At 40.1% G+C, this 27,997-nt stretch overlaps 1 protein-coding gene and 1 long non-coding RNA gene across 2 annotated transcripts in view; one reads left to right on the top strand and one right to left on the bottom strand.

Moving 5' to 3' along the window:
* The window catches only part of ALDH1A2 (aldehyde dehydrogenase 1 family member A2), a 54,701-nt gene that overhangs the window by 3,876 nt on the left and 22,828 nt on the right, over nucleotides 1–27,997 (top strand). Inside the window, exons 2-5 of the mRNA XM_005521466.3 lie at nucleotides 19,562–19,666; nucleotides 19,886–20,026; nucleotides 21,617–21,746; nucleotides 26,797–26,858. Coding sequence (XP_005521523.1) covers nucleotides 19,562–19,666; nucleotides 19,886–20,026; nucleotides 21,617–21,746; nucleotides 26,797–26,858 — 438 coding nt within the window. The remainder of the gene's footprint in view (nucleotides 1–19,561; nucleotides 19,667–19,885; nucleotides 20,027–21,616; nucleotides 21,747–26,796; nucleotides 26,859–27,997) is intronic.
* LOC148183029 (uncharacterized) lies at nucleotides 10,474–11,647 on the bottom strand. Its single transcript, XR_015773936.1, has 3 exons — nucleotides 11,506–11,647; nucleotides 10,827–10,884; nucleotides 10,474–10,653 (listed from the first exon to the last, which is right to left on the bottom strand). It is a non-coding gene; the product is annotated as an uncharacterized LOC148183029 (long non-coding RNA).

The raw sequence follows: 27,997 nt of genomic DNA, 5'->3' as shown, positions 1-27,997 counted from the left end.
GTGAATAAATGTTCTCAGTTTGCATCATGTTGAGCACACTAATCCAGATGGATGTTTTAAGTTTTGCTTATTGCTTGCCAGTTGATTTAAATCTGAGTAAAAGCTGAACAACTTTAGCATAAGGAAAAGCTGAAGAATTGTGGTTTAAGATCTTTTTAGAAAGAGGTGCCCTAATGGGATGAAGTTACAGCGCAGTGGCAGTGAGGAGGTACATGAAACATTTCTCTATTAACAGCCTATGATTTAGCTGACAACCATATCTTCTTTGTCTTGTACAAGAGGGTTTGCTTCTACCCTTTTGCTATACCACAGGCTAAAATCTGTCCAGTTTCTACACACAGGCCAGGTAAACTACCCAGCACTACAACAGAGAACTGTATAAAGGACTTTGTATGAAGTGTAGGCAAACTGCTTCTGGGTAGACAAAAGCTAACACATACATCTCAAACTGTCATATGATAAGCATTTAGGTTTGAATTATTTTATTGCTAGGTTTCAGTATATTCATTCCCATTGGGCTTCCTTGGCATGACCCTTTCTATTAAAATTTCCAGCATGTGTTTTTCAGATAAAATTCTAGACTTACATTACAATAGGAGGCAGGAAATCCATTTTATTTAGAGTAATATGCAGAATATTTGTTATTTTCTGAACAGAAGACAAGCTTTGGCAAAACTCAGGTAAGTGAGGAATACATGCACTTTCCCATCTGTCTTTCCCTAAATGAGCTACTTTAGTGCCTTTTGAAGTCAGATTCACTAAGCAATGCCTGAAAAAGACAGCTTGGCTTTTGGGTCACCTAGGTGAGCACAGTTCTTCTACAAAAGATGGGTGACAGAAAATGAGAGATGTTTGCATGAAGAGTAGACAAATAGAACAGCTACTTAACCCCTCTGTGGAACACCTCAGCATCTGATGCTGACACTAGGGATGTTGCTCTGTATGGTATTTCAGTGTATATACTGTATGCAGTTTTACTGCTGTTTAAATCTGCAGTTCGAATTCTCCTCCAGTGTATTCATACTTTGTGTTTAGTATTACAATCCATCAACTCAGATAGTGATTGGAAAATATTTATGCACTCCCTTCCAATTAGTAGCCCGAATATGGGATTATTCTTTCCTCCCAAATCTTTACGGTCTTCTGCACAAACCAAATTTACCGAAGTTTTGCATGAGGGAACAAGAAACAAGTGTAGTCTTACATGTATCCAGTCCTTGCCTTTGCTTACTCCAGTATAGCCACAACAGCCATGAGCCTTAAAAACACAGAAAGCATGGGGCTGAACTGGCCCCAGCTAGAGAACTGTGGCAGACTGCTGTGTTACTGAGGGGTAACTATGGCAGCAGCGACCTCTTACTGTGCCAAATCTGCAGGGAGAGGCTGGATCTTTAGGGAAAATGCACCCTGGTTTAATGCATCAAGCTGTACAATAATACATTTCTGGCTCTGTCCAGTTGGGAGGGTCAAATGATGTACTGAAAGACTTACTCATTGCTTTTCTCATAGCAAAAAAAAGTTTAACTCTTCAAGTATTCAAATGCAGAAGACCCATGTATTTATTTGCATATCAAATCTAGAAGGCCAGTAATAATCAGAGTACCTGCCTGAGTTGAAAGGCATACAAATTCATACCCCTGCTCTGAAGCAAATAGAGCAGAACCTGAATATGGATCCCTAATTTCTGATGGGGAATAGGTCAAAATTTTGCCAACTTTGACTGTCTTTGGAAAGAATTTAATGTTATCTGCCATTGGATAATTTACTTCTAAGTATTTATGAGGTCTCAGGCATCAGCTTGATAGCCCAGTAGGCAGGACATTATTGAAGGAAAAACAGGATTCAGGTCTTTGCTTCAAGAATAATTATGATGTTGAACAGAGCAAGGAATAACACACATGCTCTCACACTCTTTCATTCTGACAAAAAAAAAAATCCTTCATTAATTCTGTTTCATTTTGTCCTTCAGAGATATTTCTCATAGAAGCTGGCCAATTCTGGTGCATTTCCATATTACAGTTTTGTCTTGTAGATCTGCATTTTCTGATAAATCCCACTGTCCAAGAATTCTTGATGCAGCTTGTCCATCTCCCTGTCCATGCAAAATTGTTCCTGGCAGGCCTCAATGGGCTCTGCCAGTTTGAAGTTAGTCACTGCCATAAAGTGCCTGGGAGGACCTCAACATGGAACTACTGGATCCTATTATCCTCCTTTATTTACAAGGCACATGAACAGATCCCCTCACTGAGCTGTTCATGGACCTTGCAAATCAGTGGGCACAGATCAACATCCAGAAGTTGTCTGAACCTCTCCTTCCAAGAGGCTTGGCTTTTGTATTTCCTGCCTTTGGCAAATTTCATCTCCCTTGAGTTGCCCAAATGTCATTTAACTTCAGCCCCAGTAATATTTTCTACAATACTCTGATTAGCCTGAACATTTTTATCTACAAACTCTGTACCTTACTATTAATGATCTGCAAAGGCAGGTGAGCCAAGATATTGATTGCCAGTCACAGTAATGAAGGGGCACCTTGCTATTAACCTTTTTCCAGGGAAAATTATCCATTTATTTCCAGTCTTTTTATCTTATCTCTTAACCACTTTTTAATCCATGGCAGGACTTTATCTTTCACCATATGGTTACTAACTTTCCTTAATAGCCTCTTGCTAAGGACTTTATCATCAAAAGCCTTTTTAAAGTCTAAATAAATTGTATCCACTGTTTCATCTCAGCTCCTCATTTGACTAACTATCTTCCAAGAAATCTCACACATTTACAGAGATAAATGACAGAAGATGAGTTCAGTGGTCCATATCATAAATTCTTTGTCAGGTCTTGCATAAAGTCATATTATTTCTTTTACGGTTTTGCAGCTATCTTTTGTGAGGCTGGACTGTAACATTTATCTATTTATTTTTTGAAAATTCTTTCATTCTCCCCAGTTGTAAAAAACCCAACAGTTTTTTATCTGTTTGGGTATTTTTTAGGAGTAGAACTCATTCCATGTAACAAGTAACCAATATATCAAATCTAGTTCAGCTGAAAGAAATGACAGACAAGAAATGCAATTAAAGAAAGACAAGATCATAAAGAAGCTATGTAAATGTAATATAAGCACAGATGTGTAGAGGTTTAAAACATCTTCAGAAAGCTGCAGTTCTATGCAGTTCTCTAGTGAGGAATCCTCAGACAAGGGCTGGCATCCCTGCTTAAAGCCCAGTAAGTGCATGAATAGCTGTGCGAAGATTTACTACCAAGTATTATGCAGAGAATGACGAACTCTAAACATTGATTGCCATCCAAGGGCTCAATCATTCATTACTGTTGTGTTTAGCAAATGAATTCCTGTTCAAACTGCATATTCCTATCTGGTTTTCTCCAAAACACAAGTTCCTAATTTCAGAATTTGTCCAAAACCATCTTTCTATTCATCACTTTTTTCTGTAAATAGCGATCTACCTTTGTGACATGAATGCAACACATCGATGCTAAATCACATGGTGAACTAAGGTTTAGGAGCACTTCATTACTAGAAGTGTGATACATGAAGCCACATCAAAGTGTTGATGCAATTGTCTCCCAAATGACAAAAGACAGAAAGAACCCAATCCGTGATTACTTGGAGTCAGTGCCTTTCATAGAGAGACTAGTGAACTGTATTTTTATAGATGACTTGAAACATAATGCATTCCAGCTTTGTTGTACTGAAGTGGGAAAATAGTGCAGGAAACCATCCACATCACATTCTGTGACCCAAGTGAAAACGTTTAAGGTCAGCTCAATCTCAACTGGCCTCAGCTGGAGGCTAAAACATGGGGATCACACTGACCACTAGAGTACATAGACCTTGATCTGTGAGGGATTCATAGGTAATGAAGACTCTGAATTGAACTCAAAATCTAAGGGGATGCTGTGGGACAGCTGTTAGGGGCCTACAGCAGGTGGTATGGTTACAGAAAGGATATGTTTGCTAATTTCCATGTGGATTTATAGTATGCCCTAATTTAAAATAAGTGAGTTACAAAAAAATCCATTTGGAAAGTCACGAAAATACTGGAAGCATTGCATGGTAAAACAGGCTGCAGCTCCTTTGCTGAACTCGGAAAGAGGATGCCAGGGGGACACTGTTCTCTTACCATGATTTGGTCCTGTGGCAGTGATCACACTAAATCCCTTGGGTTTTACTCAGAAACTGTCAGAAAGTCCTTTCCAGACAGAAATTCCAAACACATGTATTTACACAGGTAAGGGCTTATCTCTAAAGTGAGACTGATTTCTTTCCAAAGCAGAGCTATTTACCATTTTGGGTGAATGTCAGTATTTTTAGACTGTCTTATAAAGGCTGATCTTACCGTCTTGTGAATAGGTCAGCACACCTTAAATCTGGCCCCAAGTGACTAGAGCAGGTTAGAATGTCAGGTGTACATTTCATCTGACATAAATCTCTCCAATTGGAAGATCCTTCCAGATCTGTGCTGTGTCATTGTTTTCTCATGCTTCAGTGGGAAAAGCACCACTTTATGTATCATCATCATCATAATCATCATCACTCCCACCATCGCCCTGGTACACCCTCAGTGGCTTTTATGCAATTCCTGATGCCTTTTGAAAACTGGAAGAACTGATGCAGTAGATTTCAGGGTGGATTAGCATTCAGGATTTCTTTTTATTTCAGGAATTTAATTTCAACTCCTTACAACACGATTGGGAGTGAAGCACTGGGCCTGTCCTGGACACGGTCCTTAAAGGTTTTTTGTATACTGCTGGCATTAGAATTTAATAAAGATGATTCCCCAGAACAAATATTTTACCTATCATTTTCTAGTCTTCCAACTAGTGGCTCTGCTTTTCTAATTTTTGAAAGTAAATATAATCTACTTTGGGGTAGCCAAATAAAGATCTCCCCAAAATGAGCATCTACTCTGGAAGAATCTTCAGTCTCCCTTCCATAGCCAGTTTGTTTTCAGAATCCAGTGACACTCCCACAGCCTTTATCTGCTTATTTATTTAATTTAGGCTTCTCTTGGCTGTTTTGTGTTATCTTTCCAGTAATTTTCTTCAGAATATTTTGTATGTTTAGTAGCAATTTTTATTTTTTGTGTTTGCAGCCTTTGTGTTTCTTCTCACATCTTCCTTCTTTGCCACCCCATTTATTTTCTTGCTTGTGCTTTCCTTTTTTAGCCTTGGGAATGCAAATCTTCTTTGACTCTTTCACATTCTTAAGCCTCCATGCTGATTCCATGGATTTTAATTTCCGAGCTTCAAGCAGGGAGTTTCTAAGTTACTTCCTCTTTAAAAAAAATCTGCTTCTTGAAGTTTAGTATCCCAGAGAGTATGGCTTCTTCATGTGTTTCTCTCCTGCAAGGAAGCTGGAATTATTTACAGGGTAACCATTTCTCAGGGGTTCAGACACAATTTTTAGTCCTTGACAGGACTGTGTCAAAAGTTGTTTACATTAGGATACAGAAAACTCTGTTCTCTACACACTATTTCAGTGCAGCTTTCACTGAACTAATACGGAGTTATTTTGGCGCCAGCCTTACTGCCTTCTTACTCTTTTTCCTCTTCAGTACCACTTCAGTGTCACTTCAGTTGCTCTTATTTAGAAGCCAGTACCTCACTCCTGCTATTATCCTTCACGATCTACACTGCTTCTACATCAGTGGGTCCGCATTTTGTGTTATTTCTCTCCTCCAGGCAGTGCCCACGCAAAGCATTGCACACAGAACTGCTCCCCCCTCTGCAGCCCGACTTGTCCTCCCTACACAGCTTACACGTAAAAAGTGTGGTATGCCTCTGATAATTCTCAACCCCTTATGCTCAAAAAACGCTGGTTTCTTCCTCTCCGTGATAGAGTCCAGATCACCCATTTTCACACTCAGCTTTCTTAGGCTGGTTTATAGGCACTTGCGCTTTTATTTCCCAGCTATAAGATGACCTAGATGAAAACTGTGATCTAGTTTGTTGAAAATCCCTGTAAAGTCTTTCCAGCTCAATCGCAAAAGCACTTCCCGTGACACTGCATCTCACTTTTATTTACCACTCTGTTAGTGTAAAATGTCCTTAAAATAGAATTAAATTTTAAACTGGGTTTAATACTTCTTTATATTGTCAAATTGATTTGAGAAGGCATTTATGTAACTGACAGGTGGATACACAGATTTCTTTTTTTTTTTAAGGAACCACTTCATTTTGTTGTCTGAAACATTTTTGGAGTATATTTTAAACATTCTTTGCACCCAGACATAAAAGCACTGTCCTGATTCCACCGGATATTTTCAATGCTTACCATAACATCTACATTTTACATTTGCTTGTGTTTCTTTTCAGCTGTAACAGAAAGAGTTTATTATTGAGTTGTTCAAAACTAGCAAGAAATTACCACCTACCTTCCAAATCAACAGACTTTTTTATTTTTTCCAGTTGCTTCAGTTGTGACACACTGTTGCAGCAGTCCTGTACCAGAATGCTCTGCATGGAGCTTGAGAAACAAGCACAGTTGCTTTTCAGGACATCTGGCTAAGCCTTTACCCCCTTTTCCATCAGTGCCTGACATTTTGTTGGTATTCCTCTTTTTGTCCTTATCATGCTTTCTTTACCACACCTACTCAACGGCCTCTTCTCTTTCGTGATGTTTATTAGATGCTGTTTTCCTGCGAGGTGAAAATCAAGCTCTGCTTTTTTCACTATTCATTTGAAATAGTGATATAAGACTAACACTAAATGTGCTGTAGCTATGCTGATGTTGGCTTAGGAGTCTTGGTGGTCCAGCCCTTTGATAGTGATTTTTAAATCCATTTGTTACATTACTAAAGATGTTTTTAGCTGGTATCACTCAACTGCAAGTGTTAATATTCTACTCCATCACATCTTTCAGAAGGCATTAATTGATTCAGCCTCACTGTAAAACTGTGACAAGGTTTCCTTCACAGATGGGGGAGTTTAAATTTGTGGGAGTGTAACCATGACTAACTCAGACAGTAGGTCAGTGTCAGAGGCAGGATCTCTTGCTAAACCAGCCAGACTACAAGAAGATCAAGCCTCTATTTTTGTACATGGTATTCTGGGAAATGGCAATACAGATGAATTTTGGAGCCGGTGTTTACCTGTGGATGCATGTCTGCATTTCTGTATGTTATTAATTGCACACTTCTCTGCGTACTCACTGCACACACACACGGTATAGATGGAAAGACCCCTTTCTTTGTGCTCTGCTCTCTTTCTGTGTCACTTCATCAGGAGTTGTCTGTTGTTGTTCCTCTGAGTGTTGTCAGGGAGGCAGTGCCCTCCTTGCTGCAAGATCTGCATAATGAGTTCAGATGAAGCTGGAGCTGGTGATGTTGTTCCCCTCTGTACTTCTCTTCAGGAGGAGGAATATTCCATCAGTGCAAAGTGGTGACAGTACTGGAACTCCAGTGCTGGTATTGCTTCTATTCACATCTCAAAGGTTTTGTTTCAGTAAGGCACTCTAGCATGGAGGGAGAAGGAAGGCCCTCCTATTTAGATGCCAAGTAGGAGCCCAGTGCAGAACATGCCCACTGAGTGGTGAGCACAGCTCTTCCTCCCATCAGCCAAGACAATTGCTTTTAATGTCTAGATTCTGCTTGTAACACAAATGTGTTTATGGTCTTGCTCTCTGTCTCAGTTAATTTTTTTCCTTGAGGGAGCAACAGGACAAATCCTTTGATAACTTGTTTCCTGATTAGAAGCCTTTACCTGCTTTCCCGGAGTGGTTCCCTGTGACTGGGAACCTTTGTAGTCAGCTCTTCCAGCTGTTTGCCTAAATGGTCTTTAGAGAGACTAAAAGCAGTGAACCAGGAATAGCAACATCTGACTTCAGCCAGGTCCCATGGGAATTTAGTTATTACTCACTGGATTGGATTGGCAACACACCTTATACCAGGTACCTGCCAAAGGCTGCATGCCATGAACCTTCACAAACAGCTGTCACTGGTGTGCTCCTTGCACAAGTGGGGCACTGGGTGACATGTTTGCTGTAATTAATACTGGGCTCCACACCTTTACATACCAATAGTACTCGCAATATCTGGGTGAGAAATTTCTCAGATTAAAGTCTTGATAGCGATTTTAGCCATTTAGTGATCACGTCTCATTGTGTTCACTACAAGAATAAATCCTGTCTTGTAGACAGCAGGGAAACTAATGAGGTTTGCCCATATTCTGGCATCATTACAAGGGGTTCAAGCAGAGAAAAATGGAGTTTGGTTAAAAAGGGGAAAAGAAACATGAATTTTAAAGGAAATGGGGAGACGGGATCTCAGGACTGCATACATGAGTATTCAAGTTTTTTAAGGAAGCCTCTTTATTGACAAGACTTATAGCATGCTTTGCTCATTTAAGGAAAGCTTGGTATAACCAGGTTTTGGGTTTGCCCTAATCTGCTTTCTTAATACTGCATGTTTGGCAAAAGTTTAGGGCCATGTTTTTCATTTACATACTCAAAGTCATTAGTCTGTTTCTATTTAAAGTTAAATAGAAAAGCTCATTTTTCATGCAGGCCTTCATCTCTATACAGAATAGCTTGCCAGTCATATACAAAAATGTTAAATTCTATCAAAATTGGCATTATTTTGGTATATCCTCAGGTGTTCTATTTGACTGAGACTGTAATTGGATCTTGCAAGAACACTCCACATCCAATTTTAGCCTTAGCACCACAGTGTACTTTGAGACGTAAATCTGTCAGGTATCCAAGCACAGCAGGTTACTTTGACAGCTTAAACCCAGTTCTCCCCAATCAGCCTTATGAATAATAAAAAGCAGAATGGCCTATTCCAGTTTTGTATATGTAAAGGCAATGACTTTGCATTGTGAAAGACATTGTGAAAAACAGAAAGAACTGAAGGAGAAATCAGAACTGAACTATGAGGACAGGGAATTTAACAGTTTCTTCTCTCCAGATTAATATTCTAAAGTAAATAAATTAGTATTTTCCAAGACATTTTATTGAAAATAATTTCCACCCTGTGAGATTTCATTAAATAATTGAATGAGAGGTGTTAGGTTCCTTTGCATCTTCTTGAAGAGCAAAAAGAATTTATAAATCAGACTTCTGGGAATTGTTATCTCACAGCTTCTTCTAACAAACACAACAATTTGTTTTAAAGGCTTTCACCAAAGATGTCATAAGTGGTAATCCCTATGTTGTAAGTGGGTACTTAATGTGATTTAACTTAATGCTGATGATGCAAAGCTATTCTCCCCCAAAGCCCATTAAGAACATCCAATTTTCTGGTAGACTAACACTCCTGCTTACTATCGTAGAGATAAGTGACTGTTTAACCAGGACAATAATGAACACTTTCAAACCAAGGCTGCAAAACTGAGTGGCCACAAAACTGTTCTTTGGGAAAGTTCAGACTTTGAATGTAAATGTCACAAGCTGAGTTTTTTCTTTCTAGGAGTAGTTTGAATTTCTGTATCTACAGACATGTACATACAGGCACTTTGCGTCATCTTAATGGGTGTACTGGTGAATATCATTATTTATGATATCAGTAGGCATGGTCTAGTAAGAAGAAGGCCAGTGCAAGTCATTTGTGTAAATTAAGTAAAGAAACTGATAAATAATGGGTTTTATTTTATGTCTCTCTAAAGTGCAGATAATTCTTACAGTTTATCCAAGATAATGCTTCTCACACCACATGTTTTTTGTGGATTCTGTACATGCAGAACAGCACAAAAGGAAATGTCTCTGGCATCATTAACAAAACATGCTAACAGTAATATTTGAAAAGCTTCAGGATGCAAAGTAGAAGCGAAGGCAAACTTTTCAGGAGCTTAAGGCTGCTCACTTGGGTCTAATATAGACTTAGCACTTTGCAGGTCAGTGGCTCTGCTATTTGTCTCTGACCTAACAGATCTGGAGTTCTTCACATCAAAACCAAGTCTTGCTGAGCTGAGATCAAACGTGTTAAGGTAAGGATCTTGCCAGTGATTTATCGTGCCAGGGAGGGTGATCAGGCCATAAGGGGCCACTGCAAATGAAGCTGACATTCCAGCAATTTCTCATGTGTAGTTATAAGGCAATTTTCTCAGGCAGAGCTTTTAAGTCAAAATAAATTTGTTCATTGTATTTTTCTGTGTTGTCTATAATGTCTGAAATCCTAGGAGGAATATTTATTTATGCAGCACAGCTAATTTCTAAGTAAGAACTTGTTCCTGGTGATGAACATTTAAAATGGCAGTTACCTACAAGGGAGATTAAATTCTTCCAAATGGCAGAACATGTTTCCCATGTACAGATAAATAGCTCAGACTGTTTTCTGTCACACATAAGGAGCACACAAGACTTGCAATGCACAAATAATGCAAAACACAGGAGAACTACACAGAGTAATATGAGTCATGTTTGTACAAACCCCTCCTCATTCCCACCATTTCAAATGAGTGCTTGTGGAAGGGTTTCCAGGATCAAGTTCTTAATAGCCACAACTTCATTAAAGCACAGTGACAGCCCAATAATTGATTATGTAAACAAATACTCCTCCTCTCCACTCTCGATTTAGTGGATTTTTAAAAATCTTTCATTATTTCACTTTTTAAGGTGCAGTAAGTGACATCAAGGATCATCCTCCATAAAAACCATTGCCATCCTTACCCAGCTCTTCCAGTGACGACTTGTCTTTGTAACTGGTGAAAATGGAAAGCACAGTTAATTTTTTAGTCACCCTGGTTTCACAAGCAATGTTTTCTGATGCAGTTAAAGAGAATAAACATTCTTCTCCAGCAATTAAAAAGTCCCACTGATGAAAGGATAAGTAAAGCTTGGGAGCTTAGTTTCTTAGGAATACATGAAATATTACCTGAGCTATGTTATTGCTCCTGTATTGTTCTTCTAACAGCAGACAAATTCTTCGTTAACTGAAAAAAGTAAAAATTTCTTTCAAGAAAGCCTTTATGTGCTGCAATGAAAGTTTCTTCCCACAGGTTTAATAAGGCAGCCAAAAGGAGTAAAATGTTTGTGGTGGGTACAGTTCAACAGACAATACAATCTGAAGTTTCTTCTCTTTAGATTAATTTTCTTGAACAACCAGGCGCAAAATAATCCCTTTAATGAGACTGAATTGAAATAACGGATGCTGTATCAGCATGTGGCACAGTGAGAAACTAAAATAAAAAAGGGTATCATCACAGTTTGGCAGCCTGGGTTTTGTGCAGGAAATACTTGGGGGGGAGGAGGAAAGTAAGCACGCTACTGCATGTTGTTAAGACTTATTTAATCTTCTTAACTAATTACTCACACTTCCTAATTCAAAATCATACAAACAAAAATGTTTAGATAAGCCGGGAGTTTTTTCAAATGGGTACCCCCTACAGCTTAGAAAACAAACATGACAGGTTTCCCCTGTCTGATGTCCTGCCATTTGCAGAAGAACAGACCCAACTCCCAGAAAGACAGAAGACTAATTAAGACAGGAAGACAGGCAGGTCAAACATTTGGTGTGAGGGATGTAGGACATAGGGGAGAAAAAATCATGTTACATTCCACTTTCACAGCAGACTGGTGAGAGGCTTCAAGTCCTTTCTCTGATTCCATTTGCTGCTCAGACACCCTGGATTCCTCCCATTTCTCCGCCCATCACACCCCTTTCCTAGCACACCATTCCCCAAACCTCTTCTATCTGTGAACAGGCTCAGTGGGGGACTTGCCCTATCTGCCTTTAAGCACCTGAACAACATCCAGGTGAGCAGAACAAGGCACAGCCCCTGCAGACAGGTCCTGCTTTGCCCTCTCCTCCCACCTCTCTGGGACTGAAAAGAGACCCAGCTCCTGCCACCATTAGAGCTCGACCACAGAAATCCTCCTCCAGCTCATGTTGTCCACACTGAAGCCTGACTTAATTTACACAGGTTGAAATGTCACTGAACCTTGATGTAGTCACCTCTCAGTGACCACAGCCTTGTGTAGTCCTTGGTGTAGTGACCAAACACTTGAATTCTGATCCAAAGTCCACTGGTATGAAGCGCTGGCTTTAATTTTGGTAGAGTTGACTCAGGCCTTGCTACTTGGTATTTACACCCAGAGAAGGCAAACACCCTGGTCTTCTCATCAGACACCTACCCTTGCCACAGGACTGGGTTTGCACAAACAAAATTGTACCAGAGCTGGCTGCACTGCTGCACTGACAGTGAAACCAGAGCAGCTCCACTCACTTCTTGGGCATTTTATTTCTGATTCCACTTTTTTGATCCTCCTGCTGTACTGTATTTGTAAAGATTTAAAATTCTCCAGCCTTCTCAGTACACTCACAAATTTGCACTCTAGATTTCTTCAGTGCAATTACAAGCTTGATTTTATGAAGGAAAGCCCCATTTATGGTATACTATGTCCAAAAGCCATGACATTATCCATCAGGCTCTGAGGTCCAAATGAGAGTTTAAAAAAGAACAAGCACCCCACAGCACATAGAGCTTTAGACCAGAGATATTTTTCCTTTTAAATTTTTTTTCTTTCTTTATTTTCATTTTTACAATGTGGGGGGTGTGAATAAGGAGAGAGGACAACCCAGCAGCCAAAAAGGAAAAAGAAAAATCAACATATTCTGGTTTTGTTTGGCCTTTCAGACCTCACAGGCTCTAGAGCATGTGTCAAGTTTCCAGTGAAACATCTTTGTTTCCCAGTACAAACATCCCTCTGGAGGCTGTTGCCACTGATTCCTTTTCCTCAACTGGGGCCTGATTCAGCTCCCACTGAAACCAGCTGGATTTTTCCTTTTGTTCTACTCTGGACCTCTTGGACCTCTTGTAGCTGAAAACCAGCTATGCCCACAGGCTTGCTTGCCCAAAGTAAATTTGCTAGAAAGTTGCTCCTGTACAGTTCACTGTTACTCTCATACAATTGCAGTTCCTCCACAGCTGAAAGGCATCTCACTAAAGAACCCAGATCTGGGTGGCTGCTGAGGATGATTCTGCTCTGGGGTAATGAATTACATGAGAACCACCTGTTCTGGGGTACTGGGCCAGCCAGGCTGCCCTGGCTCTGCAGGGGTGTCCCCTGAAGGCAGCACAGCCACTGGCACTGCCCAGAGAGGCTCATTCATGGTTCAGAAGCAGGATTCTGCACTGGGGGAGGTGGCCTTGAAGCCCATTGCTCACCTTTTGCGAGCTGCCAGTGAGAAGCTGTGACTCTTGCTGCTTACCTGAACAATCCTCTTAAAAATAAAATTAAATGGCACTGCTGATCCATCACGGGTCATTCAGCCTTGGCTTTTGCTTTCCTAGTGCCTTCTTATAAACCAGCTTTTCACTGATTCCATAGCCAGCTTTGGTTCCCAGTCATTCCCAGGAGTGTCTCACAACACACACTAGAATGTGAGAGATTTGCTGTATCAAGACAGCCATAAAAGTGAAGGAAAACAAGGCCTGTGAAAATAAACAAGCTGCACCTCTGATTGGCAATCCCACCTAGTTCATTCCCTTACAATTGTACTAATCATTAGGACTCTTGAAATGTTTCCCAAGGAGAGGAAATTAAGTTGCTGAGATGGGAAAGGATATGAAATTTCCTGACCAGACTGAGGCACAGGTGCCCGGTATCTGGGATGTTATGCAGTATTTACCAAGGGAAATGCTACTGCTGGATTTTTTGCATGCCTCTAAAATTGTTGTCCGTCCCCCCTCAAAAAAAGGAGTACCGTTATGTACTTCCTAATGCCTCCAGCTCTGAGAAGATGCTGAGAGCCAAGCAGCTGTGATTCTCTTATAAAGTACTTTGGCATCTGATGCCCCCTCCCCCATCCCAGCAGATTTAGTGTCAAAAGCTCTCTAAGGAAAAAGCCACATATGAAAAAAAGATCTTTGATGGAATGAAACTATAACCAGCTACTAAATCAATTGAGTTAGGAAATTCCCATTCCTTCCTCCATTCATCCAGAACCAAATCTCCTGTGGGAAGCCATTATTATTTAGATGTTAAAATCATCTTCCTGTACCAAAGAACATTTCTGGAGCTGCAACAGCACAAAAACCTTGTTTATTAAATCCATGGGAAAATAATTCCACCTCCAAAGAGCTGAATTCTGGGCCACTGTCTGTCCACTGCCTGAAGTTCTTAGTTGAGCAGCTGGGGAGCCTGAAGAAAATGTCTCATGACATCATCACTGAGCAATATCGAATTAAGAATGTAGATCATCATTTCACTCACACATCATTTGAGAACATTTTCAAGAAAGGAAATGAAAAATTACATTGTTGCCACCTGTGCTGATTATTCTCATGAATTAAGAGAGCCCAAAATATTTTTTCCCCTCTATGTTTTAAGGAAAGACAATACAAAAAAAGAGAGGCAGTGAGCATGCAGGAATCCCCAGTGAGTGTAAAAATCAGTTGCATTTCCCAAATCCGGGGCTAGCCCCTGGCTCAACAGCAGAGGGAATTTGAAATGCCATGAAACTAAAGCTCCTTCAACCAAGAGCTGCAAACAAGGTATTAGCTCTCTGTTTATTTTAATTAATTGTATTTATATAAACACTCATAAAGATAGTTGTCTTGTACTTCCTTGCTGGTAAATAGTGACAAAAACACAAAATACATTTTCTCCTTGGTCTAAATTTTGCTATTGCTGCACTGGAGATCAGAATATCCTACCTGGGTTCGTACACATCCCTTCCTCTTTGAATACTTATCACTCCAATTACCTGCATGGTTTAAAATGAACATTAAGTTGCTAATCATTACCAAGCCAGCTGGGATGGATGGATACTGAAACAAGAGATTGTAGTTGTTTATTTGCAAAGCTAAATTTGCTTTGTGTTATGTTAAAAACATTAACTCTTGGCTTGATTTCAAAACTGATGAGCATCCAAAATGCTATTGAACTCAGTGTGTAATGCTTGTGAAATGTAGGTCTTGTGCAAAATGCAATGTATGATTTTATTCCAACTACATGTCAGCAGTTTCAAAGTAATTTGGAATTTTTACTGGTAACTTCGGAGTTTACTTTTCCTTTGTATACTTTTCGGTATGATGAGGTATCACCAAGGCTCTGAAGAGTCACTTGACCTGTAGGATGAGTCAGATTGTTTTCTTGGTCAGCCCTGTGGAACTCTGTCAACAGAGGCCATATGTAATTACCCACAGGCAGGATCTGAGCCCACGACGACATGGTGGGAGCATTCTCTTGCAAAGTTCTAGCAAAAGGTCTATGAGAACATGTGTGTATGAGCAAGAGGTTATTGCCAGTACCAGGAGGGATGTGACTGTTCTCTTTAGGAAAATCCATGCCCTCTCCATCTTTCATTTGGAAAGGAACATAAATTGCCCAGAGACCTGCGTGGTGAGTTCTCCTGAGAACGATGACACTCCAAGGGGCATCGTGTTCACAGGGACAACTGGGAGCTTCCACTCAGGCCTGTCACACTGCACTGTTTGGAACAGTCCCTCCCACTCCCCAATCTCACATACCCCAGCACCTGCACCCCCAGCTCCCCTGCTGCCCTGCTCTGCTGGCCCCTTTGGCATCACTGGGGAACAAATGTATTTGGTTTCCTCCTTCACCCACTGTGCACCAACCGCAGCCACACTCCTCACTTACAGGGGGTTGGTTTGCCACTTGGGTTTTTTCTTGGCTAAATCACTGCACTGACAGGGACACCTCAGTACAGCAGCAAAGTTGACCTTTTATCTTCCTGCTTTGACATTACTGCCATTACAGCCTCTGCTGAGAGTAAATGGCAAACAAAATGTGTATTCTGTCGCTCTATTAGGAATGGCGAGAAGAGCGACACAGACTCTCTCAGGAGTCAGTCAGGAGAATTTCTCTTAGTTTATTACTTCAGGTCTTTTTTATAGACCGATACGTGGAAAGTACAGAAAATAAACTCTTATTGGCTAGTAAACTGACACATCACCATCATTGGTCAGTGGGGTACACTACCCCTCGACCTTCTCCTGCAAAGAAAACAAGGAACAGACAAACAGCACCTGCAAGGCTGTTTTCTGTCTCTGAGGATTGTTTTAAATCCTCCTCATGAATTCCCAGGCCACTTTCTCAGGCAAGACTGAGAAAGCTATGTGGCCTGCAGTTTCACATGCTCCCTGTTTCAGAGTTAGCATCCACAGTATTCCAAGATTTTTCAAGTGCTCCCTTCTTCCCTTTGCCTTTTGGCACAATGCTATTGATAGCACCCAACCTGCCAGATCATTTAACTACCACAATACCACATAGCAAATGCATGACACACTATAGACTTTTTCTTCTCCCTACTGCATATCACAAAAGGTAGCACTAGGACTCAAACAAAAACAAATTACCTCAGTAACTCCTGGAAAACTCAAGTGGTTAATCAGTTACCTTTTATTTACATATATATGCTTAATGCTGAATTAAGTTGTAAAAACCAAAGGCTGATTTATAGCCCCAGTCAGCCTTAATTAACATTGATTCCAGGGGAATAGTAAATGTGAATAGCCTTCACAATTGAGATTGAACAATGAACTCACTGGGTGTTGTCCAATTTGTAGCATGATTTACATGGAAGCAAGCCCTTCTATTTCTAGGGTTACCCCTTATTTTATCTGGTGTTTAGGATGGGTTATATATAATCCATAGATAGGAACATTTGCTGTCAAATATTCTCCCTGATTTAGAGTTAGCCTTTACCATGGTCACTATAAATAAGGGAGAAAAAAACCCAATTTGAGGCTTTGCAGGGATTCCTTTTTCTTGCAATGTGTCATCGCTTCTCCATTTCATGGCATTTTTACGAAGTGGCCATAATGAAAGTCAGATTAAATGTACAGGATATATACATTTAATCAACAGCCATTGGAGTCAGTAGTGCTGGAAGAGTTATAAAAGTCCCTGTGAATGCAAATTTATTGCAAAAGAATCTGCGTCTCAGTGGTAGGAATATCTGCTGAATGGTACTACCTGACACAGAACACCTAAAACTTTCAAAAGTGAATTATTTAAGTGTAAGGCTTTGCTTGTAAAGCCGCCAGCTGCTGGATTTCAAGACTTGAAACTGGTCCAAAACATGGGACTAGGTACTTTATTTGTGCACTAGAGTAAATACTCTGATTTTACTGCCAATTTAAATGTGCTCAGTTTACAGTAATGAGCTTGTATAGGCAATACCTTGTTTATAGAAAGTGGAACAGGAAGAAACTAACATTAACCATTAACAGTAGCAATTTCTCTTGCTTTCAGCTCTAACTTTATGCCAAATAGATCCTTCCCATGTCCTATCTGAAATATTTACTATTACTGTTCTTTTTCTAAGTCAGTGGGATAAATGGAGCATTCAGTAAAATCATGCAGCTTTTCCTTTCAGTCAGCTTGAACTGCAGCCCTCTTTTGTAATTCCAAGGCACTATTTCTCATTCCTATGGTGAAATGTATTTCAAGAACAAATGTATATCCTCTGTACTAGCAAACCTGATGATAGGTGTTAATCACAGTAGAATGGAGTTAACATTTTTTAATCTATTTTAAAAAAGAACAGACCACTTTTCTAAGGGAAATGTACTGAATTGTGGCTGCCACAATTTCTCAGGTTCTTGTACTCAACCAAACTGCTTTATTCTTTCAATGCAGCTCACACGAGAAGCCCATGTGTTTATGTACATCCTGTCACCTTAAACAAACATGCTTACATCTTCTCTGGCCATCTGCTCTTGAAGCTGGAAGCTTTTCTCCCTTCCCCTCCCTCCTCAGCACCCCCCAACACACTCACTGGGTGCAGAATTAACTCGGAGAATACTCACTGGAAAGCATGAAGTAAATTCCTTCTTCCACACAGGTCACAGATCTGTGTTTCTTTGCTTCACTTAGAGTTTAAAAGTGACAATGATACCCCAGAAGATTTTGGCTTATGGTGTTGGTCACTAGAGATCATACTGGTGATTCTTTCTCTATCTCATTTTGGGTTAGCTCCAGAATGCCCTAACAGGGACTAGTACTTGTGTTTGGTGAAGAGTTTCATCACTGAGCAGGAAGACACCAGCACAGTTTGAGGAACTCACAGTCCAAGGACACAAACATGTTCAGGATAAATAGGATATGCAAGGAAAGCAATGGTAGTGGTGTGGTAGGTCCTGAGTTCAGCAAGCTCTGAAAACCTAAACAGAAGGGGCAAGGGGGAAAAAAGAAAGGACATGCTCTGGAATGGATGGAGGGACACACAGCAGAGGCTGAAGTTTGAGGCATAGGGAAGATGAGGAAACACAACAGAAACACAGTGGTAACAGCAAAAGCACATGGAATTGTTGGTTTCTGTGTAGTTTTCCAGGCAGGCACAGGTTCCTCCCACACATGGCCATAGTGAGCTGGACACGAGTGAGCTCTGGAGCAGGAGCTGTGACACTGCAGTCACTGTGGCACCGAGCCTGAGCTAATAAATCCTGCTGAGAGGAACACAGCTACAGGACTTCCATTTGGCTTGGAGAATAGGTTTGAGCAAGCTCATGTCTGGTAACTGAAAACTCTACAGATGTATTTTTGCTTTTCTGTGTATAAAGATGGGCCAGTTTCTCTCACCTGTGTATCTCTGATTGGAACTGAGACCCCTCAAGCTTTCAAAGGATCCCTGTCTTTATAAACACAGCCATGTGTGCAAAAAAACCAAACTGGGTGGTGAACGCTCCTTCTCTCTGTGTGTGAACTCCTGCTTTCAGTGGAGTCAGGGGTAAAACTCTGTATTTCAATGAAACCAGGACATCCTCTTACACATTTAAAGTTGTATTTCATGGAATCCAATAAAATCCATTGATATCTGGACACTAAGGAAACCAGCTGGTGCCTGGACTTTTGGAACACTTTCATTCTTAGAAAGACTTAAAAGACAGAAATAGTCTGAATACCTGGAAAACTTTTCACTCAGTCATTTTCATGTAGTGACTTCTTTAATACCTGCTAATAAATAATTGCTGTTCTTAATTCAGCAGAAGTGACATGCACGCAGCTACCAGTAAAAATCTACTTTGAATAAACTCATTTGTCATTACCTTTCTCAACACAGCTGTTGTCAGCACCATTACCATTTAAATTTGTTTTGCCCCTGACAATTAAAATGATGTCAACACTGCGAGAATGTAACAATTTCCATTGTTCCTAGCAGATAAGCAAGTTAATTTTGTGCTGCAAACCGTCACTGTAGCCATAATTAACTGACTGTGTATTGAAGAACTGTGATGTTTGAGATTATTCAGCCTTGACTGGGATGTATCAGTGACTAAATGTTTACTTACTGAACTGAGTGATTACTCCAAAACCTTGTCTTGTCTCCAGCAGTTTCAAGGCTTTTTCTCTGATACAGGTATTTCTTTTTTTAGTTTATTTGTTACAGTTTTTGAACCATATTTGAACATCAACCAATGTTTAGACTTTGGTGTTGCTTCTATAATGACACTGCTATAGAATACAGAAAGACATCAGGCACTGACCTCAGCCTGAACTCTTGAAAACTGTAATTTTCACACACACAAAAAAGTTTCAGTTCTTTTGTATTAGAATCTGCAGCTTTTCTCATAAGTTTGTTGCTAGATACATTACTGTTTGTTCATGCAGGAGACCTGATGACTTTTCTTCCTTTTCTAGATTTTCATCAATAATGAGTGGCAGAATTCTGAAAGTGGAAGAATATTCCCAGTATATAATCCAGCAACAGGAGAACAAATCTGTGACATTCAGGAAGCTGACAAAGTAATGTATCCCATGAATGACTATATGTTTAATGTATAAATTAAATGTATAACAAATAAGAGAAATGTATAAATAGATCAAAGCAACCAGTCCAGTATAGCACTGTTTGGACAGTTCTTTATTAATCATAATTCCAAAACCCATAATCTGACAGCAAATTCCATAAGCCTGCCTGTGTTATTTACCTGTGTCTTCAATTTTCTTCTTCCTTCTTCCCAGGTTGATACAGACAAGGCAGTGAGGGCAGCTCGGCTGGCTTTTTCCCTGGGGTCCGTTTGGAGGAGAATGGATGCCTCAGAAAGAGGCCATCTTTTGGATAAGTTAGCAGACTTGGTCGAAAGGGACAGGGCAATTCTTGCTGTAAGTGGCACATAAAAATCAGTTGATAGTTTTACATGCTGAAAGCAAATTCCTTCATGAACGGGTTGGTATGAATTGTGTGAAAACCACATGCAGCTTCCTGCCTGAAATGGCTTTGTCCACTTACAACGTGATGCAAAACCCATAAAAGCCAACGAGAGGCTTCCAGTGGGCTCAGATCAGCTTTAAATTGGACATCGCGCAAAAGCAGGGGTGTGCACATGGGCGTGCCTGCCATGCACACCTGTAACTCCTCTAGAATAAGAAATGGCAGGTTGGGATGATTTGTGCAGATGGGAAGGGAGGGCAGGTGAGGTGCTTAGGCACACTGGTGACAAAATCCGGGTGCGGCTCCGTTTCGCTCTCGGATGGAGCCATCGGAACGGTGGCATTGTTAATGTTGTTTTCCGCATGTCAAGTGCTTTGAACTAAGCCCGTGAACATCTTAATTCCAGCTTTGTCAACACTTAAATCATCTTACCGCCAGCAGATACTGTAAAATCGCCATGGGGAGAAGGAAGTGCACAGCAAATCAAGTTTACTCTGCCTGTCATTTAATTTTTATTTCTGAAGCCAAGTTCTTTACTGAGTTGCGCTGCAGGCAGTGCCATTAATTGCTCTTGGGGATATAAGTCAGTGCAGAATTAGGCCTCCATTCTTCTCTATAGAAACTCATTTGATGGTTGGTGTGTTACACATGGGCGTCCTTTGCTCATTCTTAATGATTACTATTAGACAGCTATTGAGAATGAGTTAAGCTACTCAACATCTTAGGATATTTTATTGGATGTTTTTTGCTAAATGATCTTAGGAACCCCTAAGAGGATAGCTTAGAAGATACTTTTGAAAATAGGAATATTAACTAAAACATAAATACATTAGCTTGTTAATTTATGAGCTTCCCTAGAGGAAAGTTTGTTTATTTGATGGCAATAAATAAACTGGCTGTACAGTATAGATATCTCAGACCTCAGCAGGAGTCTTGGCAACCATATAGAGAAATTTTTATATTCACATCAATTATATAAAGAGGGATGTGTCCATTCTTCTCTTTATGGATTCAGATCATTAATACAGGGTTACAAGGAGCCCCTTCTCAGCTGTTATCATTAACATAACAGAACCCAGTTTGACAGGCATTTTTATCTTGGCTCCTGATTAAAGCGATTCAGCATTTATAGATCTGGACCAAACACAGTGGCTATTAGGTTCAAAGTACACAAAGGCACATGTACATGCATGTGGATACACACATAAACCCACAAGACAGACAGGCAGACAAACACACATAAACACACACATATGTTCTTAAAATCATAGCCATTCCAGAATACTCCAGAAGAAACCAGTTTCTTTTCCTTGAAAAACCAGTTTGGGTTTTTCAAGGAAAAGACATTCTGTTCACGTTTACGAAAAGGAGTAACAAAGAGGATCAGATAATTTTTCAGAACCTTCTGGGTTAAAATTACTGATTGGTCTTCATTAAAATCTTTGTCACGGTTCAAGAGCTGTTGAGGTGGTGAATACTTAGGAACAATAGTCCAAAAATATTACTATACTTACATCTCTTAACTTTTTCTTGTCCTGCAGACTATGGAATCACTGAACAGTGGCAAACCATTCTTGCAAGCTTTCTATGTAGATCTCCAGGGAGTCATAAAAACCCTGAGGTATTATGCTGGCTGGGCAGACAAAATCCATGGAATGACCATTCCTGTAGGTAAGGGGAATTAAAGCACAGCTGTGCACCTAAACCTTCTCATGGCCAGACTAAAGCTTGGTAGCTCACAGCTTCATGGAAGGCAGAGGAGAAGCCTGAGTTGCTCCTCCAGTGTGTAGTGTGTTGCTGAAGCAGATGTTGGAAAGTCAGCAAGGGGAGCACTGGGTGCCCTGCTCTTGTTCTGCCCCACATGCACATGTGATGAGGGCTTGGTTTCTTTTGCATGCGTCCATCTGAGAAGAAAATAGCTCAATACCTACATTTAATTATTGACACGTGTGTAAAAATAGATGAGATAGAAGCCTGGAAAATACTTTGGAACTAATGAAAACAGTGTTGGGTGCCTGTTTCAGAAACAGTATCATTATGTATCAATCTGGTTAGTATATGTCTCCTTACTGCTTTTGCAAATAATTTTACCTGGGACTAACACTGGATCTAACTCAATTTATATTTTGAGAGCATTCTTAATGTTACTATGGGGAATTTCATACATATGAGATATATTTTGTTATAGATGCTTCTTCATATTATTCAGTGGGATGAGTTTTATATTGTATATATGAGATAAACCTTCATGTGTGCGATAAAATCATTATGTTCTTATTCTTTTGCTAAAGAGATGCGAAAAAATCCTTACCATTATTTTTTCTTCAACAACTCTCTTCTTCCTGCCCCTCCCTCCCAGCTGTTTTACAAATACAGGCTGCATTGTCTGATGCAAACATATTCATTTGCAGTCCGGACTAGATGTACCAAGTGCTATAATTACACAACATAGCAAAAAAGCAGAAAATGATTTTATGTAGGTGCAGTCATTAAGATAAGTGTACTCATCTTTCATCTGCATAAAACAAATCTCTGGAAAAGCATTAAGGAAAATGAACATTCATTACATGGATTCTTTTTGGCTTCATGGTGCACGTGTTCATTGCACATGAGGGCACACTCAGGGATAAAGGCCCATTGCTGTTGCCCAGCTATTTCCCTGGTGTTCCACTGTGTGACACAGTATCTGCAGTACTCTCACTCGCCTCTCTACAGCAAAGCACCAAACTACCCAAGTGAGGCAAGCAGATAAACTGAAAATGCGCCTTCCAAAATTTTCAGAAGGGAAACAACCTGTAACTCTTCTTGTAGTGTTACTCATCTTAGTGTTTCACCTTATTAAAATTGCAGTGTGCACTGACTGGTGTTTGTCTTCACTATCTTATTTTCACCAAAGAAATGACAATAATAATATTTCGGGTGTAGACATTCCTGCAAGGACTCAAAGTTTTCCACAGTCATTTAGACTGAGATTCGTAAATCCCAGTTTTGCTGCTTGCACTTCACATTTAATCACACAAAAGTGCAGACCACACCATAAATTCATGTATTCAGCAAATTTCCTGTTCCCTAATCTCTTTCTCCCTGGTCAGTGAATGCTTCTTTCTCCGTCCTTAGCCCCATAGGTACACAGAAATTAGGTCAGCAACCAAAAGGCACTGCCAGATTAAGGAGAATAAATATTCTCTGCTTATTCTTGGTTTCAAGTACCTTATAGGATAAAACCTGATTTTTTTTTCGGTAAGGTGGGCTATGGTGGGTGAAAGGAAGGCACATTTTCAGCATGCCTTCCTCAGTGCAAACTTTGTGCTAACACAGTTTTCAGTAGTGTAAAATCATAAGTCCATTCACAAATCTTCAGGGGATCAATTAGTTCTTCTTCATTTAACACTTCTCTTTATTCCTCTGCTTTCACACCATAAATTTGTCATTCTCATGAAGCTATTTTAGGGCAAAGCCGCTGTTAAACAGTGGTGCTCTTTACGTTCATTTACCGTCAGCTCACCAAAGATAAGACAACAAAATCAAAAAAACCCCACTATTAAATCTTGTCTCTATTCAGTGTGCTAATAAATCTGAAACGTCCCCATCTTCTGTTGTTGCTGTTTTTGTTGAAGTTTTCTTTTCCTGTAAAATAAAAATAGGCAATTGATAGACAAGTAGAAGAAGAAGTATGTTTTACAGTCACATTCCTTTTGGTCCCAGAGCTACAAAACCTTCAGACTGCCCTTTGCTTGCTCCCATGCGTAAAGCCTTGATGATTTAAATTAAAACAGAATGAGGCTAGGCCAGAAACTGTTAAACTAATAAACTGAATGCTAGCAGAAATGTATCTTTAAAGCAATATATGCTATGATATAGTTTAAAGAGCTAATTCAGCTCTCCTCACCCACTTGTTTGCTGTGTCCTGCTATATGAGACATGGGACTGTATTATGGTTGTTATGCAAATAAAATACCCATGCTGGAGACTCCTGATGGAAATCTGAGCAAACACATCTGTGGAAGATATTGCTGTCCCAAAGTGAGATCCCTGGATAAATGGGACTTGCTTTCTGATTAAAAAATGAAAGTCTTTGGGCCAGGTGCTAAGCAGCTGCAAATTGATCTTGCTGTATTAATATCAGTGAGGACTGAAGAATGTCAGTTTACTTCAGCTGGGTATATTAAAAAAAACCCTTTAACACAAAATTTTAGATTGGATGTAGGATCAGTGTCAGGTCCCTCTGGCGGCCAGCTAGTAAAGGATAAGATAACAATCATCAGCCACAGCATCTTAGAATAAGGGTCATTAGCATGACTTAAAACACTCAAACATTTAAAAAGTCTCCTGTATAATTTGTAAGCACAAGGAACTTTGCTTACTGTTTAGAAAAATGGAATTAAGCTCATTTAATTCTTAAGCTATTTTGTCATTGTAACCGCTTGTTCTGCATTATGGACAGGGTATCTCTTAGATCCACCTTTGGCCTGTCCAGAGACATCCAAGGCTTCTGAAGAACTTCAAGTCACATATGTTCCCAAAGATATTGTTAGAAAGCAACCTCAAAAATCCCATCTTGACAGAAAATCTGTGGATGATGAACTTTGGAAGTAGGTGTCAAAAAGGGCAGCTGTCTAGAGTCTAGTGGGAGACAGCAGGGAGAGCAGCTCTGCATGGGAGGCACCGCTCTGCGGAAAGAACGTTCTGCCTACGCTGGGCAGAATTAACCACCATTTGTCTGCCTTGGTAAGAGGTTCAGGTTATCTATAACTCTGTGATGAAGCACGCAGACATGTGGCAGTGATTATGCAGTGACAATCTAAAGTCAGACAGTGCTAATGTAACTGTGTTACTGTTATGTTGCCACCATCCTTCTGGCTTAGAACCCACCTCTCACAGTACTACCGAGTACAAGCCGGTATTTTTAGCTGACTCCTCTGTGTTCCTCTTGAGCACTTAGACAGTTTTGCTTGTATGTACTTCTCTGTATTTTGATTTCTACTTTGCTTCCGTCGGATCTGATGAATCTTCCTATAGTCTGTGAACCACTGCTAGCATCTGTGAAAGATAACTTGGAAAACCAAACTGATCATCTCAGTCTGTGACACAAATAGTCTCATCTCCACTGGGGAGTTGTCAAACTTCTGGAGATCAAAACATTACAACAGCGTTTTGTCAATGCAGTGCAAACCAACTGATAAACTATTTTCTTCTGCCTTTCCCTGAATCTCTTTTCTCTCTTTCCCTCCCTCCTTTATTTTCTCTGCTCTGTCCCTTGTCTTGGTTGCAGACTATTGCTACCTTTCTCATAGTTATTCTGTATCTGGCCCTCAGTTGACATTTAGCTACTCTAGCTCAGGTTTCTACTGGGCAAATCCTGTAAAGCAGATGGATAGAAATAAGCAGACCTGACAATAAGTTATTTCTAATCAAATTCAAGTTGAAGTCTTCTTAAACCCAAGAAATTTTAAGGATTAACCTGTTTATTGTTACCAGTTAAATCTTAGAGGATATTGCAGCAGGTTCCCAAAACACACTCTCCATTGTGAAGTCAGGCCCTTCCCCAATATTGCACAATATCTTCACTATTGATATAAGAGTGGCTGCAGCTTTGGACTGAACGAGGGGAGAGGCCGGGGCAGCCACTTCCCAGCCCAGCCTGGGAGGGAAAGCACATACCCTGTGTGAGACAGAACAATGGGAGCAAAAGCCCTGTAATCTCTCCTCCTCCTCCTCTTACTCCCTTCCGCTGTGTAACCTTTTCTTATCCTGGTAAATCATCTCCTGCCATTAAGCCTAGGTAACCTCATCATTTTCACATACTTAGCTGAAATTATTTTCCCAAGTTAAGAGATTTGAGTTTTTCTAGATGACCAAGCACTACAGGCCAAGGGGCACATTCAACTCATGCCTTTAGCATAGCCTTTCCCTCAGCTGTAGCCACACTGAAAAACATCTCGCCTAAATTCAGAGATAGTTTGGGCTAGTTTATACAGCTACGAGACTCAGCTGAGGTACAAAGGTGCAGTAAATCTACAGATGCAGGCTGAGCACACTAACAAAGCTACTGGTTAGACAGTACCTTAACTGATCCTTTAACAGGTCCCCACACAGCAGGTCCCTTTCTGGCTCTTTGTTAACTGTGAAGAAACCTGCATGTAGAACCTCAGCACGTGCTCCCAGACCTCAGGAAGTAAATGATGCTCAGTCACAAGTCACAACTTTCCTTCTTCATTCCACATCTAGAGATTGTGGTCCAGCTTTCCATCACTTCACACTGCCTGTGTCCTCAATGGCAGATGAGTCAGCTCAGTGTTACTCTATTAGCCCACACTGGGTTGTAGATACCCCTTAATATTGTTGTGTTCCACTCATGCCTTTCAGGAAATTGCCTTTGTGTTGTGACTCTTCACTTCTCTCACCCTTAAACCAGCTGAGGCCAGTAAGTGCTTCCATGCTACTGCAATTTTATGTGCAGAACAGCTCTTTGCCAAGGAACAAAGCAGGTTACTTTCTGATGGGAAGCCTGCTTCCTTTGTTCTACAGAAAGAACAATTAGGTTGCTCCTGAACCTAGGTTTCCCATGCTGGCTCACAAAAAAACACTTCCATGACTTCTTTATTTCTTTAACTGCCATCAAAGGCTGATCCTTAGAGTTTTTTCCCTCCCTCTATTTTAATTTTTTTTTGTTCTGCCAAGTCAAACTGCACTTGAGAGTAAGCATGCTCATCTGTTTCAGATGGAGATTATTTTACGTTTACAAGACATGAACCCATCGGAGTGTGTGGACAGATCATCCCTGTGAGTATCTCTACTAGTGCTTTCTATTTATTTTCATTTGAACCAGTTCTCTTTAAAGACACATAAAACATGGTCTTCAGCTATGTGTGTTTTCCATTACGAAAAAAGCTGAGCTCATATTGTTGACATATCTTTAACAGCCTCCCTGCAAATGCTTATTTGAACATGCTAATAGGGTTTAGGCTCTGTTATTAGGAGTTAAGTTCTCAAGTCATAGAATTCACATGATTAAAACAAGCAAAGCAAAACACAGTGTTAATATGCTGTCAGTGGTTATGGATGTTCACACAACTTATGGAAAATTGATGCTTTGCTGTGGTAGTCTCTTTATTTATTTAGTTTTTACTGTGATTTAACAGGCTCCTCAGTTCCTGGGAGAATGTGATGTATTTTAATTCCATTCTTTCCTTCTATTTCTTTTACAAGGCTGGAAGAGAAAAGGAAACTCCAGGAGACATATCATTACAATTAACATTGCGTAGCTAATAGAAGACATGAAATGTTTGTTTTATTTGTTGTGAGAGAGAAACACATCATTTCATCAAATCCAATACTCCTCCTACACCCCAGCAGACACCCTCATAATAAAATCTTGTTGAACACTGCATGGGAATTGCACTGAGAGGGTAACTTTTTCAGAAGAGCCAGTTAGCCAGCTTTGGCAGAAATTTCAATGGGAGGCTCACATATAGCTATTAAAATATTGCAAGGAAGCTTTTTGGCTTGACAAAACACTGGGGGACTAATCAGATCATTCTCTGAAATTTTTGTTGATGTTGATTTTTTATTTTGTTCACATTACCACAAAACAACTAAACAGAAACACAAAGCAATTCTATAACAAGAGAAGCAGCCAGAAAAGATTACTTTAACAATGTTAAGCCCCTTTCCCCTATTTATATTTGTTATTATTTAATGTCTTTGTTAAGGGGTAGCTTTTGTGTTTGGCACTTGGCAGAAACCCAGAGAAACATGCAATGACTCAGAGAATCTGTGGCTACAGCCATCCTGCAAACACCTACACACTCTCCTAACTTGGTCCTTATGAATGAAAGATTCCATAGCTCTGTCCACTTTCCTCAGCCAGGCACATACATAAGCATTTCCTAAATGACAACCCCAACATCTAACCCCAGCAC

Source organism: Pseudopodoces humilis, chromosome 16 (assembly GCF_049639895.1).
Source record: "Pseudopodoces humilis isolate 2021_Gansu_Grassland_sample_001 chromosome 16, ASM4963989v1, whole genome shotgun sequence".
Classification (NCBI taxonomy): domain Eukaryota; kingdom Metazoa; phylum Chordata; class Aves; order Passeriformes; family Paridae; genus Pseudopodoces; species Pseudopodoces humilis.
The sequence above is the reverse complement of the archived record's forward strand: the minus strand, read 5'-3'. Positions and strand labels throughout refer to the sequence as shown.